The sequence below is a fragment of the Macrosteles quadrilineatus genome, unplaced genomic scaffold (genome assembly GCF_028750875.1).
Source record: "Macrosteles quadrilineatus isolate MER2022 unplaced genomic scaffold, UCM_ALF_1.0 Scaffold_1__1_contigs__length_201487025, whole genome shotgun sequence".
Lineage (NCBI taxonomy): Eukaryota > Metazoa > Arthropoda > Insecta > Hemiptera > Cicadellidae > Macrosteles > Macrosteles quadrilineatus.
Window position 1 is genome coordinate 149002479 of NW_026542594.1, and position 22118 is coordinate 149024596.

At 32.9% G+C, this 22118-nt stretch overlaps 2 protein-coding genes across 3 annotated transcripts in view; one reads left to right on the plus strand and one right to left on the minus strand.

Annotated features, from left to right (window-relative positions):
• Positions 1 to 908: 908 nt before the first annotated feature.
• On the plus strand, positions 909 to 5334 carry LOC128983099 (uncharacterized). Its single transcript, XM_054402260.1, has 4 exons — positions 909 to 1044; positions 1723 to 1907; positions 2344 to 2540; positions 5127 to 5334. The coding sequence occupies exons 2-4, from the start codon at positions 1723 to 1725 to the stop codon at positions 5288 to 5290; spliced, it is 546 nt and encodes a 181-aa protein (XP_054258235.1). The 5' UTR covers positions 909 to 1044; the 3' UTR covers positions 5291 to 5334.
• Positions 5335 to 5650: 316 nt separating this feature from the next.
• Positions 5651 to 22118, minus strand: part of LOC128987196 (uncharacterized) — a 32780-nt gene continuing 16312 nt past the window's right edge. The window contains exons 6-9 of one of the 2 annotated variants that reach the window (XM_054407943.1): positions 19293 to 19394; positions 16537 to 16651; positions 13831 to 14050; positions 5651 to 13106 (exon numbers count right to left, since the gene is read on the minus strand). In XM_054407943.1, the coding sequence (XP_054263918.1) occupies positions 12803 to 13106; positions 13831 to 14050; positions 16537 to 16651; positions 19293 to 19394 (741 nt within the window). In that variant the 3' untranslated portion in view covers positions 5651 to 12802. The remainder of the gene's footprint in view (positions 13107 to 13830; positions 14051 to 16536; positions 16652 to 19292; positions 19395 to 22118) is intronic. The other variant, XM_054407950.1, reaches the window with a different exon arrangement.

The window sequence follows — 22118 nt, forward strand, 5'->3', positions numbered from 1 at the left end:
ATATAATTGTTAAGTTTTAACGCAACTTCTAAATTCATTTTTCAAAGGAGAGATATTTTTAAATCAACAAACGGTCAATTGAATTTTGAAAGCCACTAAGCTTTACTAGCTAGAAAGGATTTGGCGCATGCGCAGAACGTTTTGCTCCTTGAAACATCAAACATCGTGCTGTATGGGATCCATTCGTCGAGCAACTGCTCAAATGTTTCAAGGCGTTTCGAGGCGCCTCGCAACGTTTGCTTGATCAGTGTGCGGCGTCCCATTGAAATACATGGGGTGCTCGTACCCAGCGAAACATTTTGCCTCGCAACACTTGCTTCAGGTGAAATGCTTGATCTGTGTGCGTCCGGCAGAAAGCGACCTCCATCCAACATTGGTTTAGCATTAGCGCGCTGGTCGTTTTCTAAGCGGCCGAACTATTGGTAGGTATCGCATCGCTTACCAAACAACCCATTCAAACAAATGTTCATTTTTGCCAAGACTCACAGAATTTTACCCTTTTAGATTTATTGTGAAATTAACTAACTGAAATCCTAGGAATTTAGAATGAAGGATTAAGTTCTTCATTAATCCATATGTCACTCCCAAAAACAATGAAACTTATGCTGCATTCAAGATATCCAAACATATGCAAACATCAAACTTCATGTTTTAAGTACCGTATGGTGCGGAGTATTTTAATCAATTATTATATCAAATGTAAAAATACACTTGGTGCTTTACCTAGCACAGGGAAATTTCATTCCGTATCCTTTGTAGTTGCATCACTGGGTCTTTGTTGTCGTCCGGTCCAGTTTCCATGCCGCTTTGTCCTTGTTCTTATTCTTCATTCCTGTAGCAGCACAGATGGTGCACAGCGAGTGAGGGAGGGAGGAACGCCATCAGTCAAGGTCATCACATATTCACACAAGAGGAGAGTGTGGGCGGTCAACGGTCAACCTCTGATAGTCGGCAAGGAAGTGTTTTTATCAGTCCTCTATTGTCAGTTTTTATTGTAAGTTGGAACCACTTTTCAATTTCAGTCTGCTGTTCCATCAAAACAGAGTAAGTTACCGAGATGAAAAGAAATAACTAGTATTAGATAAATTATATATGCCCAGTTCAGTAGGAAATTTTATTAATACAGTTAAACTTTGTTTTTATAGTGCTTAGTAATTTCTCTGTGAATGTTATGTAAATGTGTCATAACTAGCTTAAAATATTCTTTATATTTTATGGCATTGTATGATTTGTTTTTTATATTCCTTATTTGTTGTAAAATAATTTCAAATATTAAAATGTTATATATTTTTTTTATTTTACTACTTTAAAACATATTATATTTTGTAAACAGTAATCTAATGATTTTTATCCATCTACAAAATGTTGTTCATGTAAATAATTTATCTTATGTAAGAAATTTAATATTATGTAGCTATTTAATCAAATTTTAGATTTTTTAGATCTAAAATGAGTACAACTATTAAGCCTAAGTAATATCTAAAACATGTTGTAATAAATGTTTGTAGGCCTATTTTTAAATTTAGAACACAAACAAGCTTTTTCCTTAAATGGCTATTTTATAATAAATGGGTACTCAAACAGTTCTTAATTAGCCATAGCTTTCTTTTTACCCAAACTTTTTATTAATCATGAATAGGTACTTGGAACAAAAATTAGTCCAGTTTGATAAGTGTTTATTGTATTATTACAGTATTAACTATGTAGTGTTATGCTTTGCAGATGAGGACTGTGTGGAGCAAGAAGAATGTTATACTTGGGTGTATTGTTGGTTTTATCTTATGGTTGATGCTTCGAAAACAACAATACAGGGCCAAGTTTGATGCTTTAGTGAGAAATTCCAAGCCCATTGAAGTATGGGAGTATGTTGCTGACTTTAGTAACATGAAAAGACTGAATCCAACAATGTAAGTCAGTTTTAGTTAATGTTTATTAGCAAAAACTGAAATTCTATGGGTTGCGGCATTTTCTTGCAATGGTAGAAATAACAAAATCTTTTTGATTCTTATTATTTCTATTGTTTAATAATTGTTCCTCCTCTTCCTCACAAAGTGATCAACCAAAAACTTTCATCATATATGAAAGTAAAATTTCATCTTTTAAAGTCACAGTAAAACTCTCAATAGCCCAGCCCTATCATTAGAAGCTCCCCATATAGAAATAAGTATTAATTCCTTTAGGATTTGTTGCTTAGGAGTTAGGAATTTTTACCTATTGTTTCCTACAAAAATTACTTTCTTGAATTAGGCTATTACCTGTCTTGCGGTTTTGACCTATGATTTTGTAGATCTCTTATCATTGTTCAAATGGATTTTTTATTATATTGCATCTGTTTTTCTTCAGTTTAGATTTTACGATTGAAGAGGAAAGTGGAAACTATGACCATTGGAAGTACACAGTCCACTACACAGAGTTCCTATCAAATTTGCCTTTCATGTCAAATTATGCAGAGGCGAATTACCAAGTGAAACCTCTCTCTGAGGGCACCTACATCATCCAGTCAACTCACACAACGTGTTTCTACTCGTCACTGGCCTGTGGTGAGTTATCAACTGAAAATTAGTGGTATTTATTAAGACAATGAATCATAACATACTAATATTATAAATTAATGTGAAAGTTTGTGTTTGTTTGAAAAGTTCAATCACGCATAAACTACAGGTCGGATTGAGCTGAAATTTGGCATGATGGTACCACACATTCCGGATTAACATATAGACATATATATTTTTATTTCAAAAATCCTTTTGGGCTCCACCCCAGTGGCTCTGTAGTTTTCCATGTTAACCTTATGAGTATTCATATTTAAAATACGAGGTAAGTTCGGAAAGTAAGTTCCGTTTTGAAATAAAAGAATAACTAGTAGAGATACAGGAAATAAATTTATTTTAAAAATCTACAGCTCTTTCACTATTTTGCAACATACTTCCCGCGATTTTCAAGGCATTTTTTTGTCATAGCGTGGGTACAAGTTGAAATATACCCTCCTTGTAGAATTTTGCCGCCTGTGTAGTTAACCACCCAACCTCGTCTGTGAGTACAATTTTACGAAAGTCAAGTTATTCAGTAACAATCTCATAAATTACTGTTACTGAAACTTGTGGAAATTCACGTGCAAGAGCACTTATGGTAAACTTACGGGTTTCTTTAATCTTCTCAATGACTGCACTAATCAGTTCATCGTTTACCACGGATGGACGTCCACTTTGTTCCTCATCATGCACTGTATCTTGCCCTTCTTTGAAATGTTGAACCCATAATCTCACCATTGAATCACTCATTACATTGTCCCCACAAATATCACAGATTTGTCTGTGAATGTAAGTTGCTTTAACGTTTTTTTGCATTAAGAATACGAATCACCGATTGAATTCCACGATCGGTGGGTTTCTCAATTAATGCAGCCATTACGAACAAGCGCTACGAAGTGTACGACAACAATAGAGAGTCCAAAATGGCGTCATTTCCTTCCTGTTAACACAAAGTAACTACTGCGCATGCGCTAAACTGCGATCACAGCACTAACCCATATAGTAGAGGAATCGAAACTTAACTTTCCGAACGTCCCTCGTAAATTTAAGAATTTTGTCAGCTGTTCTTACTAACCAAGTTAGTTTTATGATATTCAATAGCATTAAAAAGTTATAAAGTTTACCTGTCGGTAAGTTATTAAGTTTACCTACTTTCGTATGGTGGACTTCAAAGTAAAGTATTAAAAACGCAAATTGGAATAAAAAATTTTGCAATTTGTGTTTTTACAAATTAATATAACTACAAATATTAGTTCATCAGAATAAGATAAAACATATTCAAGCATGTGCTGAAAACGTGCTTAACTGACTAAACAGCATTTATTTGAAATTTGTGACATTATTTTTTACGTCTCTACAGTTTGTGAAATACAGTAGAATGTTTGTATACTTAAACTTGGTCATTGCACGGCCGCTCCGCAAGGCACTTTCTTTTGATAATCAGAAATATACATACAATATATATATTTCAATACAAAAAATATGTATATTTCAATAGAAATAGATATACAATATATATTTCAATAGAACTAGATATACAATATATTAGTTAAAATACAGTAACAACAATCTGACTTATACTTTCTCCCATAAGCTTGTCAACAACCTTTATCATGGGCTAGCGTTGGGAGTAACTATGATATTTGATGGGGAAAACCACAAAAGTTGCAATAACTTTTGAACCGTAATTTTTACAGCAACGGAGGTTGAACCATTTTGTTTAGAATCATAAGGAAATTTTAAATTTTTATCAAAATAAATCTGATTTTCCGTTATTTTATGGAGAGAAAAAATCACAAAATTTCCAATAACTTTTGATCTATAAATTTGCACACCAATGGAGGTCAAAAGGAGTAGGCTATAACATACTAAATGTTAATAACAATCGTTCAGGCCAATCTTGATAAAATTCTATCTTTTTGTTTCATTTTTTTTTGTGGGAGAATTACCATTAAAAATAAAAATGAAAAAACCCCTTGATATACCATGGGATTAGTTCCTACATACCAAATTTTATCAAAATCGGACCACAGGTGTCGTCTGGTTAACTTTGAACACATAGAGACAGACAGACACACACACAGACATCACTTCAAAACCACTTTTTTGGGTTCAGTATAATTCCGTTGTTAGGGAATTTTATATTAAAAAAAGTTAAGCCATCATAAAAATAAAAATAAAATAAATAGGGTGTCTCTTAATAAATACATCCACCCAAAAATCAAACTCGAAAATGTTGATCTAGACAACACTTTCTCCATATGTATAGAGAAAGTAAAAATTACGCATTTGCTGAAAATGCAAATCCTTTAAACAATAAAAAAACTAAATTTAGCAAGATTGTAGAAATATGTAATATTCATGATCAGTATTTTTGTTAACAACTTGTAACGTAAACATTTCAGTGATTTTAAACAAGCCAGTTTAACCAAATTATTATATTGAATTTACATTTTTTTACTGTAATTGAGTGTGATCTTGGAAAGATGGTCCAGTATCTGATTCAAAAAAGCTACTAAATATTATAGGACATATCAGATAAGCATTGCAATTTTAAAACTCAATTAATTACAATACCTACTTGTCTGTTTTCAGTGAATTCCGTTTCATCGTTCACTTTTGAACCAAAAGCTGAGTCCACGTTGTGTACAGAAGATGTAATTTACGAATGTCCAACTATATTTTCAAAGTTTTGTGAAAGAGAAGTTTGGTTCCAACGCCATGCTATAATGGAAAACTTGCAGAAGCATTTTAAATAAACTGCTTGGGAGAAAATCTACTTCAATAAATTTATTTACAATAACAGTTAAATTTTATTGCCCTGGTGTTGAACTTGGTGAGTCAATGTTATCAATGGCGACTGTTCCTAGACACATCAGTTGTAATGTGTATTTATTCCTGAATCCTTATAAGTTACATGCTTCAGCAGCACATTTATTGTTACACAGCACTTATTGCACTTATTGTTACGGAGAATTGACAGTATTTGTTTTAACATTGTACCGTAGATCTTTTTGAGATCTGTTGGACTAAGCAGCAGCCACACAAACTATGAGGGACTTCACGGAGTCAACTATACTACAATTAATTCTCATTTAGGATAAAAAATATTGACAAAATTTACCAGATTAACATTTTATTCAGCACTTTAAAAAATATCCCCTTTCTATTCTATATAGAATACATGATTGGTCTAGTACATAAGCCATATTCCTCATACAGTATGATATGTAAGCTAAACCTATAAATACTATAATTTTATTAGTACATAGTCAAATTTATTTGGTATAATCTTAGTCTTTAGAGGTGAAATGAGTGAAATAACATTACTCCGCAAGCTTTGAGTTGCAAGCATATCATGAATTACTACTGTATTTACACATCTCTACACTGAATATGTGATTCGATGAAGGAAAAATGTACAAGGTATCTTTAAAATATGTTTTTTTTTCTTTAGTCAGGTATGAAATCTTTGCCTATCAAAATAATATTTACCATTCGTGTATTTTCCCAGTTCAGCATTAGAACACAAGAAAGTGATTAAAAGGGATGCAGATTAACATAAGGGATTTTAAACTACAAAATTATATTTTTAACTGTGGTCTCTGGCGATGTACAATCATACTAATATACATTTTAACACTTCTTAACAGTTCCAATGCTTTGTCTAAATATTGATATATTTTGAATAGAATATTTAATTTGTTGGTGTCAAGAAATTGTGTTTTTAATGTGATCTGGTGAAGTAAATTCATTGAAAATTCATCCAAACTGGAAAATTAACGACCACACGACTGCTTATAAAATGTATGTAACATGTTTGTATAATGTTTTGGAGACACTCAAACATCAATATCCAAGCTTATACCTTTGACTATTAATACAACTAGACATTCCATCCCCATGTTAAATTTGTAGACAGATTTTTTTCAAAATCGTCGTAGTTGATGTGAGCCACTGACAGATTGCGCTGATCTAAATCACTAAATTCTGTTGAATACACAAACTTTTTTACAAAGTCAAACATAGGAATTGACTTGTGGTGAGCTATAGCCACTCTTATGACCCATCAACCTGGTCAGCAACAAAATATAGAATTTTAGACAATAACGCTTTCTGTGACTGGCTCACACAACTACGTTTTTTTTTTTTTTAATGGCGTCAGCTGATCCAAATAGATGGGATGTCTATTTCAGTATCCAATAGTTAAGATTTATACTATTAAAGCCCAGCAGTTAAAAAATTCAGATGATACAAAACATAGGATAAAAAAAGAATTATTAGTTGGTTTTACATTACGGTACCCACAAAAAAACACTGTTTTTTTGTAAAAGGGAATGTAAAACCTACAGTTACAGATTGGCTACTACAATGAATTTAAAAAATATGATGAATATATTTGACCATGTTTTAAAACCAGGTCATCATTAAATAAACAGCTTTGGAGGCCTTATTTTTTTTAAATTATAGAATTAGGCTACCTAAGTTTTTAATTTTTAATACTAACTTACTTTTTTATGTTCTAAATTATCATTTAACCACTGACATCAGTTTAAAATGACAACTTCAATTTTGATGGTAATTACTTATTAAATTTCAAACAGGTGTAATTTGTTCTAAATACAGTATGTTATCTGCAATAGGTAAATTCTTAAACTTATTAATAACTAAGTGGCAGTATCCAATAGATTTCTCAAACCTTTAGCTGTCTATCGTACAAAAGTAAACTAAAATAGTTTTTTTTAAATAGGAATCAATAAGTATTACAAAAATGATAGTAGCTTTTCTTTTAAACATATGTGACATACCTGACTAGAGCCATTACACAAAAATGACCAGAAATTTTTAAAAGCAACATAAAATCAATACCGAATTGTTGCACAAAAAATGTAATACCCAAAAGGCAAATCTGAATAAGGCAAAACTATCTAAAGGAACTTATAGCCTTACACTACATTGTGTTATCAAGAACACGAGTTTTGATGCAAAATACAGAAAAAATGGTTCCACAGTAATTAATCATAACCATTATACAAAGGTTGTTGGCATATGAGAATACATTTACGCTTATACAGCTTTTCACTTGCATTATAGTTATAGTACATAGTATAATCTTTTGCCCTGTTTCCAGTCGCATAAGTGAATGCAGTACAGTGAAAAAATATTTTCAAATATAATTTTTGCTAGTTGTTTTTTGTTTACATTCCATCCTAATGCTGCCTTTATTATAACAGTGCAGACATTTTGCATGATTTGTGAACATATATAATGGTGAATTCATGATTTTAAACAATACAACTGTGGTCTCTTACTATACAGGAACTTAATTCTTACTTGTTCTAAGAGTACCAATATGATAAAATCAAACAATTATGTATTGAAGTATACATTTTATATGACCAACATGTCAAATAAATGCTCAATGCATTGTCTATTTTTAAAGTTGCAAAGCATTACAGGAATATTCGAAAAACGATTGTCAATTTTAGTTTTAACAAATGCTGGTGCAAAAACATGTTCACTTCTAGTCTAACACTGAACCACAACACCAATTTACAAAAAATGGAAATAAAAAGATTATATCTTGCGAGTGAATATAATATAAAATATTTAAGATACACCTGACGACTGATGATAATGTAAAGTACATGTATCAGTCATGTTTACACTACATTATATAAAAATAACTGCTAATTCATGAAATGCACATTTCAGATGAAACTATGTAGCGTGAAAAAGTGTCTTCAAAAAACCTCTAGTGATCTGGAATAGCTTTTTAAAGTTAAGTTACTGTACCTTATTAAATAAATAAACAATTGGAATTAGATAGTTTGCCGTTATTAAAAATATATAGCGATTGATCAGCACTCTGACTTTTTCACTGGACAAAATGGTGTGTTGGCATCATAATACAGTGAATTAGAGAGTAAAATAACTTATAATTTAGGACTTGCCATGCATCACTATGCTTGCAGCCAACTTTATTGTCAAAATTTATTATTATGAAAGTTGGGTTATGACCCTGAAGCAAGTGTACATATTAAAACATAAGTTGCATTCTACCAGACACCCAAATACATAAGTTATCACCACAAAGCAAATTATGTACAGTAAAAATGTAACCTGAAACCTCTATAACTGGATATTGCAAAATTATTAAGTGGATACTGCGACCTAAACCAAAATACATTATTTGCATATTACTTACTGATATCATCGCCATATTTCAAACTCAGAGTAAGACAATGCACATTGAGAAAATATATAAATATACATATACATCGTAATCCTGTGTGAATGGAAAGTATACAGGACTGATTGTCAATGTCTGTTAAAAGGAGGACAGTGCTGGAATTTAATATATCGACTACATAATATTTCTAAACATTATCTACATAATCAATAAGATTGCACAAAAATGGTAAGACAATGAAATACTGATAGCTAACACAGAGTGAAGGTGGAGTCATACCTTTGGCCAGTGACCATCTTAAACTAGCAGTGGACAAGTGTCAAGTTAAAGCTGATACAATCAATAGCAGTTCAACCAAGGTTCTGTCCTGATAATACTGTACAGAATTCCAAATTTTGCGAAAAATGTACAAAACCCCTTTCAGTATTGGTGACATGGCACTAAGTGGTATAAAAAATGAAAATGGTGGAAAAACTACAGGTAATTGTAACACACATTAAACATTTTTAATTAATTGGCATTTAAACTCTTAAATTTTCAGGGGCTTATGTAAGAAGTGTTTTTTTTTCTTTACAATGTAGTGTGTTATTTAATTACCGGTATTGTTTTTAGTACTGTACGCTCATTTAAGAAAGTATTAATTTCAGCAAGTCTGAAAAAGGATGTATAAAAACGGCGTTTCCACTCTGCTTTTTCAAAAGAACCTGTAGAGATTGGTAAGCAAGCCGTATTTTCCAGCATCTTGGTGAGTGATCCCAGTTCCCACACTGGAAAATTTATGACCACACCACTGTAAAAAAGTGTTGGCCAACAACTCTTTTGGTGTAGAGCTGGATGGACTTGAATGAGTTAAGTACTCTTTAAATCTAATGTTATTTAGACCTAAATGGAGAATTAATATGACTTGTTTATGGAAATGTTTTTCTTAAAATCCAATCGGACAATTTGAAATTCGCTTAGACTGCAGGTTTGCTGCATCTTGATTATTTTTCTTTAGTTATGCAGTACAATTTGTTATTTTTTCACTATTACCTATTAAATCAGCTTATTTTTTTTAATACTTTGCATTGCACATAGGGTTTATGTGGAACTATAATGTATAGTTCAAGAATAGTATAAGATTTAGTGAAGAGTGAGTGGTATTTGGCTGAAAAAATGTATATTACAGGTACACTATAGCCTGTTTTCATCTCAAGTTTTGTGTTATTTGCCACTTGAAAAATGTGATTTGTGTGATCACAACAATAATATGTGTTTCTGAAATAATGGTGTGAGTGTGAAATATATTAAATATATATATTAAATGCTTACAAGAATAATATTGCCTCTTGTTAAACGTAGTTTTACCACGAGCTATTCCAATTTCTCAAAACGCTACATAGTAAATGACTTAGGTAACTTCAACAATCACACAAGACCAATGGATGAACACAACTAATAAAAAATAAACAGAAATAAACTAATAAAATTCTAACAGAAGCACAGTTGGATCTTGTGGTAGGATGGACAAGCGCTCTAAATGTTGTTGATAATGGCGCAAAAAGTCAGTGACCGCTTCCAAATAACTCGACAACTAGGATCTAGTCTACTTAAGAGTGGAGGTAAATTGTTGAAACTTTGTACGAGTGAAGTCAACCAGTCTTGGACACTATTTTAGTTCTATAATTAAAAGCTTATTAAGCTTAAAAACTAATATGTTTACTATTTCAAATAATGTTGGCACTTTCATATGACTTTTGAAATACGATTTAAAAAAGTTTGTTCCTAGGCCTAGGTACTACTTTTTACTTTTAAAAACTATTTGGTCAGATAAGTTTAAAAATGGTAGATTTTTTAGGATGTCCTAATAAATTTTTTTTACATTTTTAGCTGATGTAGAAAAGGTTTCCCGCTGTACCGCAACGCGTTGTGCTTACATAATAACAAGTGTAGTCACTCGAGTTGAGCTATACAGAAAAGTAACTACACTACTTGGAAAAACATTGAGTACTTTAAAATGTTCTTAGTTTGATTCTATGTATTCCTATGAAGTAAATATTTTTAGTTTGTCTATAAAAATTAATATGATAGTCGGAAGTCAGAATGTATAAGAGCGTTAAGAGAGCCAAAAAACCCATCTTATGACTTTTAAAATTTGCACAATGTAAACCAAACATCGACTTCATCAATTTGAATTCAACATAGATACCTACATTATGAATTAATTTGTATCCACCCAAAAAGTTTTTTTTGTTAATTATGTAAATTAACTTTTTCTTAAAAACAGCAAACGCTAGGTAAACCTTAAAAAAGTTTGATTTAAAGGTAATTGTCCAAATCATTTATAATATTCATAATGCCAAGGCATATTGTCACACATTGATATAAATTAATATTTTATTAGTACGCCATCTTGTTGCAGACATGAGAAATTGATAACATTGCATCATGTCATATTTCACATACTCTATCTATTGGTCTAATGTGATTGTTGGGTAACATTCTCAAGGGCACATACTTAATGTGAGGCCTAAATGAAAAAAAAAATCTAAAATGCTTTTACAAGACCCTAGAGTAAGTTATCTAAATTTTATAGAGCAATCAACTAGAAAACCCCATGTACCTTTAAAATAAAATTGCAAACATCGTACCAAACATATGTGATGTGCATTAGCAATATCATAACAACTGTAATGCGACATTGTTTTTCAAGCTTCATTTATAATGGAATAAAATAGTAATCAAATATATTTCACAAATAAAATGTACATTTATTTAAGATAATTTTAAAACTATAATACCATAATTAATAATTAGTTTACTTGATTTGACATTGGTTTATAGAGATCAACATCGTTAAAATATATACTAATAAAAAGTAGTATGTAAAACAGTGCTAAAATAAATAAAATATAACTTATTTCTAATGCCTATTTAGTTTATAACATTAAAAAATACTTTTCATAATATTTTTTATAAATAAACCCACACTTAAATAAAATATCAGTGCCATTATAGTGCTGGGATAAAATATGTGACTTTCAGTGATAAATCAACTAAATAAAAATGCACAATAGGTATTCATTTATCCTTTGGATATACCTATTGTTATTTGGTATAACAAAACAGATCATTTAGTTTGATGTAAATAATAATAGGCTACACATAAATATATTTACAATAATTTATGAAAACATCTCACTAAATAATAAATTAATATAATAAATAATATAATTTGAAGAAAATGTAAGGTATTTCTAAGCCATCTCTGTTTCTTTTAAAGAAAACCTAAGAAAATGACAGTGTGTTTTCATTTCACGAATAACATTTCTAATAAAATAATTTAAACTAAATAACTTTATATAAATAAAATAATTTACTATGTCGATTCTCTGCAGTAAATGCAACAAGTTCCATTGTATCATCGAGTAACACTTTTAACAATAACAAACAAAAGACACTCCACTTTGGTTGGGATTACATTCATCATCACTTGTCATAAATGGACAATATTGACAGAACAGTATCATACAAACCTCACGCGTTTGTTCAGTCTTTCAAAATAAAATAGTCTACCTACTGCTAAATACTCTGTTCCTTACTTGCCAAGCGACTAACCTACTCTGCTAGTCTCATCTCAGCAGTGCGGTCACAAGGCTTTCATTATAAAATACAGAGGAACTGGTCAATGCGACAACACGCCAAACAGATGAGAATCATTCCAGCAATATATAGATTGACAACGAGGATACCTACACAGCTTAATGATTTGTAGAGCTAAGTATTTGGATGAACAAGTTCAACAATCAATAATAGAGTAAACTGAATACTTTTTTCAAAATATTACAAAAACAAAAATATATATATATTTTTTATAGAACATGTTAGTATGTATCGAAGAATAACCCTTCAAGAATACTTGTTTTGAATTGTTTCCCTCTTTTTATCAATACTACATGCAGAATGATTGTATTTCCAATGTAGGCAGGTTGTTACTAAACCAGACGTAAATCTGTTAGAGATAATCCAAATATGAACCACTACAAATCAATAAAGGCTAGTATGTTGATAATCCCTATGCTGGAATGACCGTGGGTGTTCATTTGTTACCGTTGAGGCTGGGCGTGGGGGCAGACTCACGTTTAACGATGGTGATGTCAGGGTTGTTGCTGAGGGCTTGTCTTGCTGATGCCAGTCGTTCACTCTCTGTAGTCTCCTCCTCTTCCTCCCCCTCAGACGAAATCCCGTCTCCCTGCCTAAGGGTGCTCAAGTAGTTGGCCAGAGTGGTGACTGTGACATTCAGCATCTCTGCTGCCCGGAACAGAGTCAACTCCTTCCGCTGCAGCTTGGAGAGAACTTCGGCTGGGCCTTGTTCCAACCAGAAGTCCCGCACTCTGCCACAACTTAAAGTAAATAAGTGGATACAAAATTCCTTGTTTCCAGAAACGATTCAAACTTCAAAAGACTTGACCTATTTTTTGGTAATAATAAACAAAAATTTGAATATGCTTAGAAAATAAATATGTTTACAAAAATTATTTTCAGATTCATGTCCTTTTACTTTCACATTGAACTCCAATAAACCTATTTTACAATATTCTGTCTATCCTTATGGTTTTGACTTAATAAATCTACTACTCCCACACGTCTAGTGTTTAGCCAAAAAACAGAACCGAGAGTTCTTGAAAAATGTCGGTTTCAATTTATTGGTTGTTGCTCAGTAATTTTGCTGTACAACATTATCGTGTAAATAGATCGTACAACTTATATTATTATGCAATGAAAATTATGATTGCAAAGAATTCACGCTTTTACCGCAATCACAGGGGAAGAATAATAACATTTCTGAGATTGCGGAAGATGATGTTGATGCAAGGAGTAAACCAACACACAACTAAATTTATAATCCAACAATCCAAGTTTAATTTTAATCAATCCTGTATGGAAGAAAATTGTAAATGAAAAACAGACAGAATTATATTGAGTATAAATAAATAAATTGATAAATAAATGTTCATACCATGCACAAACACAATTTTATCATGGATTTTGTAAATTTCTTGATAAATAGTTAAATAAAATGGTCATTTTTAAATTGTTAAAATAAAATAATATTTGGTTATTTACCTGTAAGGATGTTTAAGGCAACCATAAGCATCACGATATCTGCCATACAAAGTCCCATATGACACACCTAGGATTTCTGCAGCTACTTTCATTTCTAATTCTTTGTTTTTTATTCCTTCCATCACTCGTTTGGTAAAAATTTCATCCCAAAACTGTGGCCGTCTTCCACCATTGGCTAGATAATCATTCATTTTAACAACATCTTGATACTGGGTCATATCTGTAAGAAAAATAATTTTAAATGCTGCTTTGTCACAATAAGTTTTTTTTTTAAGCAAGTAGAACAGAGTTGGTAGCAATCGGCAATTGTCGGACACAATCGGAAACCATCGGAAGCGACGGGCTGTCATAGGACATGATCGGCAGACGTCGTTGCACCCAATGGAATTAGGTGACAGGTTATTTGAATTTTTCATTTCATTTTAATTATTTTATAGCACTGGACCATTCTAAAATTAAATGGAATTTCTGCCCAAGATTCTTTATAAAAGAATATTTATTTCTAATATTATATTTTTTTAGTTTACTTTGAAGTGAAGACCATAGTAATTATCCATGACAGTTACCTCCATGGATGTTACATTTTTCTGTTCAGTCACTTGTAAATCCTAACCTATAGATTCATATCCAGAGCTTATGTTTTCTGAAAGATAAGAGGTGTCTGTCAAATAAAAAGTTAAGGTTAAAATTTTAGCTTATGACATGCATTATTTGTTGCACACATGGAGATTACAGGTATGTACTCGCCTTGTGAGAAAGACAACCCTGTTTATTAACAGTAAGTAGGACGGATGAGCAGAAAACAATTAACAGAAACCTCAATCTGGCTGCCACCTTCTTCATCAAAACTCCACCAATGGACAGTGCTGCTCTCCAGTGAGAATTTTTAGAACTTTTATGTATGGTCCATGAAGGTTACGTCCAACCCCGTGGACAACTTGTCTTTAAGTTAAGCTAATTACTGTAGATATTTTTGTAAAAATTGTTAAGCTGGTCTTAAGTCTAGGTTATATCTTTTTTTACTGATATTGAGAATTTGTTTTATAATTCAATGATTTTTTTCATAAATCACTTGTCAGTGTTGTAGAAAACACGGGTGAGGACTGGGGACATTCCATGGTGGTTACATTTCGGTCCTTTGCTTTACAGATTTTATCTCTTAAACGTAATATTATTTTAATAAAATAACATTGGCATCTCTTAAATTCCCTCTTGCTTCATTAAAAAAATATCTAGTTTATATTTTAGTATTTTAGGTAGAAAACATCGAGGGACAACAAATTCCACTTAATTTCAAAATGGCCCCACTACTAAAATGACAGAGAGCACAATAAAATATAAAATGATGGCCCACCTGACAATTTCCATGTAACACTCTAAAATTAGTGGTATTTTTGCTAGCCTATCAATAAAGCCTATTTTTAGAAGACGTTCAGTGCACAGCTTAGGTCCCAAACGGGCCAGATTAATGAGATTCTACTGTAAATACACTCAAATTAGCAACACTATTATAAACCAACATCGTAACCACAATTAGAATACTCCAGTTTGTATTTTCTTCATTAGGGGAGAGTGGGGCACATTTGAACATGGGGCACATTTAAACGGTTTAAATTTGCCGTCATTTTTATACTCGCAGGCCATTAGACCAGCTGTAAAATGTAGCCTTCAAGTAGGACAACAGGTTGCATTCATCTCCCTCCATTTCTGATCAGTTCTTAGTTTGTTGTTGGGAAAAGAAGTTTTAGAGCGCCACAAGAAAACTTTTTTAGCAGTAGGGATTTGTAAATTTTCCACAGAAAAACTACATCACAGATAAATTTGATCCATTTACCTTATGGCTTATACATATTTAGATACGATTATGCATTTCACATTGATAAATTACAATTCAAGAAAACATAATTTAGCTTTTTGTAAGATGGTGCTTAGTGGGGTAGATTTGAACAGGAGTCTGAGGGGTACGTTTGAACAACATGTTTTCCCCTGGTAAGCATGTCGTTCAAATGTACCCCCAACTGATTATATTTATTTCCTATACAAGACAGTAATGAATAATAATAATTTAAGACTATAAGCTTCCTCAACCAACAATGAGTGTGAGAACTGCACTTGCAGCGAACGAATATAATTTTGCTATTAACTTTGCAATATCTAGCTACAAATAATGTGAATCTAAAACATTAAATGAAGAATTAGTTCCAATAGAAATAAGAACTGCTTTTATCAACTCGCATGCATAACAATTTCTGTAAAATAAAAATTTTCATTTTACTTAATTAGTGTGTTCAATTGTACCCCACTTCTTGTTCAAAAGTGGGGTACTTTTGAACGATTTGCATACCTTTGTGAAAACAGATATTGCACACTAACATGTTAACTTGGAGGGTTTAAAAAATAACTAAATTAAAGCTAACATTATGTTACAACTAAATGTAATAATGTTTTTATTTAAAACACATAAATTCACCTATTAAAAAAATAACGTTTAAAAAGTGTTCAAATGTACCCCACTCTCCCCTACTTATGTTAATAGTGGGATAAAATTTATGGTGAGTAGGCTAATGTTGGCAATGGCTGCAAAATACCTCCAGTAGAACAATAACCACCTGTTTCACATGTGAACAGGTGAGTCCCTGAGATCACCTTAAAAAGTGTAAGCATTAGTGCTGGTAATGGACAAGTTCTTTTAACAATGTGATTTACCTGCAGGCAAGTGAGATTCATTGAACACATTGACAAGTCTGTCCTCTTCATTGGTGTTGTTGGTCTGAGGCTGTTGTGACAAGTGGGAGGGAGTTGATGATGTGAAGTTGGCATTCTGCATCACAAACACAGCTGATTAGCACACAAGTATTTCACCATAAAGGATGTTGTATTTGCCTTAATAATATGAGATGTATCAACAACTGTTGGCCAAAAACCATTACTACTATGAAAAAGTGAAATGGCAAAACATTTCATAGATATTACTGAATGTATTGAAGTGAAATATAACTTGCAAGATCGGTTCTTAAGGGATATAGTTGGTTATTTACAAATAATTGAGCGAAGCTCTTATACGTCGACTTTTATGCATTTCGTAATACGCAAACTCCTCCTAGACGGCTGAATCAATCGTTTTCAAATTTTGCATGGTGATAAAGACCATACCGGTGAGTGCCAACATCTATATGGCGTTAAAAAAGTCTCTCAGGAATCCGCCCCACTGGGTCTGAAAGTTTCAATGTAATCCTTATGGAAGCAGTATTTGACACATAAACAAAGACATATGATCAGCTGTTGACTTTTGAATGCAGTAGGTAAATAAATAGCTGATAGCATTATTCCACAGTCATTAGAACATAAACGGTGGTATGGATCATAAATGTAATCAAATGACGACACTAGCTTGAGGTCCGTGACGTAGGAAGTGGTGAAGGAAATAGTAATTGTGAGCAGTCTGGAGTGTGGAAACTGTTTAAGACGATTAGATTTAGGTAGGTATCTGCATTCCTAAAATTCTATGGGAAGGGAGGAAATCGGGTGCGTGACGTAGGAAGTGGTGAAGGAAGTAGTCAAGGCGAGCTGTCCGGAGGGTAAGAACTGTTTATGACAATTAGATTAAGGTATCTGCAATCTTAAAATGCTATTGGAAGGGAAGGAAACAGGTCCGTGACGTACTGTTTATAACGATTAGATTAAGGTATCTTCATTCCTAAAATTCTATGGGAAGGGAGGAAAACGGGTCCGCGACGTAGGAAGTGGTGAAGGAAGTAGTCAAGGTGAGCTGTCCGGAGTGTGGAAACTGTTTATCAAGATTAGATTTAGGTATATGCATTCCTAAAATTCTATGGGAAGGGAGGAAAACGGGTCCGTGACGTAGGAAGTGGTGAAGGAAGTAGTCAAGGCGAGCTGTCCGTAGTGTGGGTACTGTTTATGACGATTAGATTAAGGTATCTGCAATCCTAATATGCTATATAAAGGGAGGGAAACAGGTCCGTGACGTATGAAGTGGTGAAGGAAGTAGTAAAGGCGAGTTCTCCGGAGTGTGGGAACTGTTTATGACGATTAGATTAAGGTATCTTGGTATCTACAATCTTAAAATTCTATGGGAAGGAGGGAAACAGGTCTGCGACGTAAGAAGAGGTGAAGGAAGTAGTAGGTGAGCAGTGTGAGTTTGTGAACTGGAAACAGTTTGTAGCAGTTAGATTAATGTATCTGCAATGCTGAAATGCTATGAGAAGGGATGGAAGCATGCCCATGACATAGAAAATGGTGAAAGAAGTAGTAAAGGCTAGCAGTGTGGAGTGTGGGCAATGTTTGTGACAATTAGATTAATGTATCTAAGATACTAAAATGCTATGGAAAGTGATGAAAACAGGTCCACGATGTAGGAAGTGGCTTAGGAAGTAATGAAGTATGGACATATTGTGAGAACCGTCTGTGGCAGTTAGATTAATGTATCTTCGATCTTAAAATGCTATGAGAAGGGAAGGAAACAGGCCCCACGACGTAGGAAGTGGTGAAGGAAGTAGTAACGGCTGGTAGTGCAGAGTGAGGGAACCGTTTGGGCAGTTAGATAAATGTATCTAATACTTAAATGCTATGGAAAGGGAAGGAAACAGGTCTATGACGTAGGACATGGTGAAGGAAGTAGTAAGGCTTGCAGTGCAGAGTGTGGGAACTGTCTTTGGCAATTACAATGTCTGCAATCCTAAAATGCTATGGGAAGAGAGGGAAACAGGTCCACGACGTAGGGGTGGTGAAGGAAGTAGTAAAGGTTGGCAGTGTTGAGTGTGGGAATGTATTAATGTATCTGCAATGCTAAAATGCTATGGGAAGATACTGGTTAAAATTATTATGAAGCACGAATCGTTACATATTTCGATACGTATTCAACCGTTTACAATATAAATTTACAACTGAGTTGACAACAGCTGAGTTTTACTCCATAGAGGCTAAAAACGAATTTTATTTCCTAAAGAGTAAAAATGCTACTTTTTACTCTTGCTACTTTTTTAGACCCGGAACGCATGCATGCATCAATGACAACTGTTTTTACTGCAGTATGACAAAAACAATATAATATGAACCCTTGATGACTCCGCTCAATTTTGTGGATGCATCTGCGAACGCCACCTAGTTATAAGAAACTAAGTCAAGACTAAGGCATGCAAAGTCCCTTGCTATCGATAATATATTCCTAAATAAAAATTAGAAAATTAGTAAGTTAATTAGACATATTGACATCATGTGAAAAAATATTCTTCTTTATTAAAATATTTGAAGTGAAACTTGATTTCATCAAATTGAAAGGTAATTTCAATTTTAAGAACTTATTTAAGATAATATTTAGTAGTACATTTCTGGTTTACATTTGTGAAAATATTGTACCTAAGCTGAATTTAAAGGAAAAACTATTGTAAGTTGATGCAAATTAGGCAACTTTATTTTAAATTTAACGTAATCTTGTGACTTACAGGTGGTTTTGGTGATGTCTCATTTTCATCCTCAAACTCATCCACAGCTGCTTCTGGCTCCCACATGGTCACCTCTGGTTCAGGAACTGGCTCATTTTGTTCCTTCAAAACCAAACATTGTACACACATCAGCAAAACATAACTGTTTAAGTTTAAGATTTTGATTAAAAATCAATTATTTTAGTTATCTTACATATTAAACTGAAATCAAAGTAGAAAGCCCCAGTTTAGAAGAGGTCAGTGAAATAATTAAAGGACTGAAGAATTACAAGGCCAGGAAGAGATGGAATAAGCTCCGAAATATTAGCCTAAAGGCTGGTGGCATCAGGGTAGCATATCAACTGCATAAGCTCATAGAAGATATGTGGGAGAAAGAAGAAATGCCTTGGGAATAGTATGAAGTTATTGAGCGGAGCGAGCGAAGCGAGCGAAGCTCTTTGGGATCAACTTCAATGCAAACAATATAACCCCATCACTCAATAACGGCTGAACACATTTCAGCCAAACTTAACAAGACTACTTAGACTAATAATGAGATGGTTTGTAAACAAACAAATTTCAATTAGATAATTGCTAATGCAATTTAAAACGAACTTAAAATTTCAAATTTTTAACATTAGGCTTATGGGACTAAAGTAGCTATGACAGTTTTTTTGTTTACAAGAAAAATGTAAACAAGAGAATCATAAGGTATTTCTGAACTTTCTATACTTTTCTTTTAAACGTTTTTAAACCATTCCTATGATTTTAATAAACAAGAAAATGCCGTTAAAACATTGTTTTAAGGCGCAAAATTCACTGAAAATCGAGAAAATATACGGAACTACTTTCTCAATGCGCGGAGCATAAACAAGAAGCGGAGGGATACGGACCGGTGACTACTTTCTTGGGAACCTATTTGTGTTGCCAGCTGATTAGAAACAGCCAATGTTAGAAATCAGGATTTAATAAGCGATATATCGAACCGCATCGAAATCGGTATTTAATCCGATAATACCTCATAGGTTATATTATGTTGAATTACATCGACGTTACAGTAAGTTATTACACTTATTGATAAAACGCAGATTGAACACTGATCTAATTTAGGCATCTGGGGAGGTAGGTCGGGGTTTATGAGTATTCGTGACTACATTAAGTGTTTTGAAGTAAGGTTAGCTTAGGAAGGTAAAGTGTAGGTTATAGGTAGGTGATCGGGTTGTTTATTTGTGTTGCTCCATATAATTTTACCGAATTTCCCATATAGGGAATAAGCTATTACCGTAGTACTCATGGTAAGACCTGGACGCGGGACCGATTTTTTTTTTCGTTTCGAGGTCCCTAGAGACCAAAAACACCATCCGTTCAAATTCATATATATATATATATTTATATATATATATATATATATATATACAGGGTGAATTTTAAATGAGTTCCCCCCCTACTTTTTTCTACATTTCTTAAGATATCAACTTCGGACCACGTCAGATCATTGTAGTGTAGTAAGTACTTCATTTTGACTGGGTAAACATTTTTGGCCGCCATCTTGGATCCTCCATATTGGATACAAAAATTTTTTTTCAAATATAAAGGTAGGGTTGTGGCCCATTGTTTCAAACTAGAATTTTACGCTGATTACAATGCCGCAATTAGTTTTTAAAAATCTTTATCTGTTCTAAAGTTATAAGGACTTTTTATAACTTTATTTTTAGCTCATTTTAACATTGTGCATTTACAAACTAAGGCCATAATCTCAAAATAGTGCTAGATAAAGATAAGTATACACCACCATTCATTGTCGACCTATTATCACTTGGTTATGACGGATGTATTTTTTTCGGCCGCCATCTTGGATCTGCCATTTTGAAATGTGACAAATTAATTTGAATATGAAGGCAGTGTTGTGACCCATCATTTCAGACTACTTTTTTATTCTGAACTCAATGCCGCAATCCGTTTTCGTTTCTCATGCTTTCTTGATGAAATATTAAAATTATCTTACTTAAATTTCCAATATTTCAACAAAAAAAATATGGAAATGCAAAATGGATTGCGGCATTAAATTCAGCATAAAAAAGTAGTCTGAAGTGATGGGTCACAACACCACCTTCATATTTAAATTAATTTGTCACATTTCAAAATGGCAGATCCAAGATGGCGGCCGAAAAAAATACATCCATCATAACCAAGTGATAATAGGTCGACAATGAATGGTGGTGTATACTTATCTTTATCTAGCACTATTTTGAGATTATGGCCTTAGTTTGTAAATGCACAATGTTAAAATGGGCTAAAAATAAAGTTATAAAAAGTCCTTATAACTTTAGAACAGATAAAGATTTTTAAAAACTAATTGCGGCATTGTAATCAGCGTAAAATTCTAGTTTGAAAAAATGGGTCACAACCCTACCTTTATATTTGAAAAAAAATTTTTGTATCCAATATGGAGGATCCAAGATGGCGGCCAAAAATGTTTACCCAGTCAAAATGAAGTACTTACTACACTACAATGATCTGACGTGGTCCGAAGTTGATATCTTAAGAAATGTAGAAAAAAGTAGGGGGGGAACTCATTTAAAATTCACCCTGTATATGTGTCCGTTAGCACGATAACTCGAGCAAAAATGATCTGATTTTGATGAAATTCGGTACAAACGTGTAAACCTACGTTTATTCGAACGAGTTCGCGATCCAGCATGATCGGACCATGGGAACGGGGGTTTACGGGGGTTTTATGGGGTAAAAATAGGTTTTTCGCATTTTTGACCCAAAAAACATAAAATTTAGCAATTTCTTTCCAAACCATTTTGTAGAGCTTAAAAAAACAAATAATTTAGTATATTG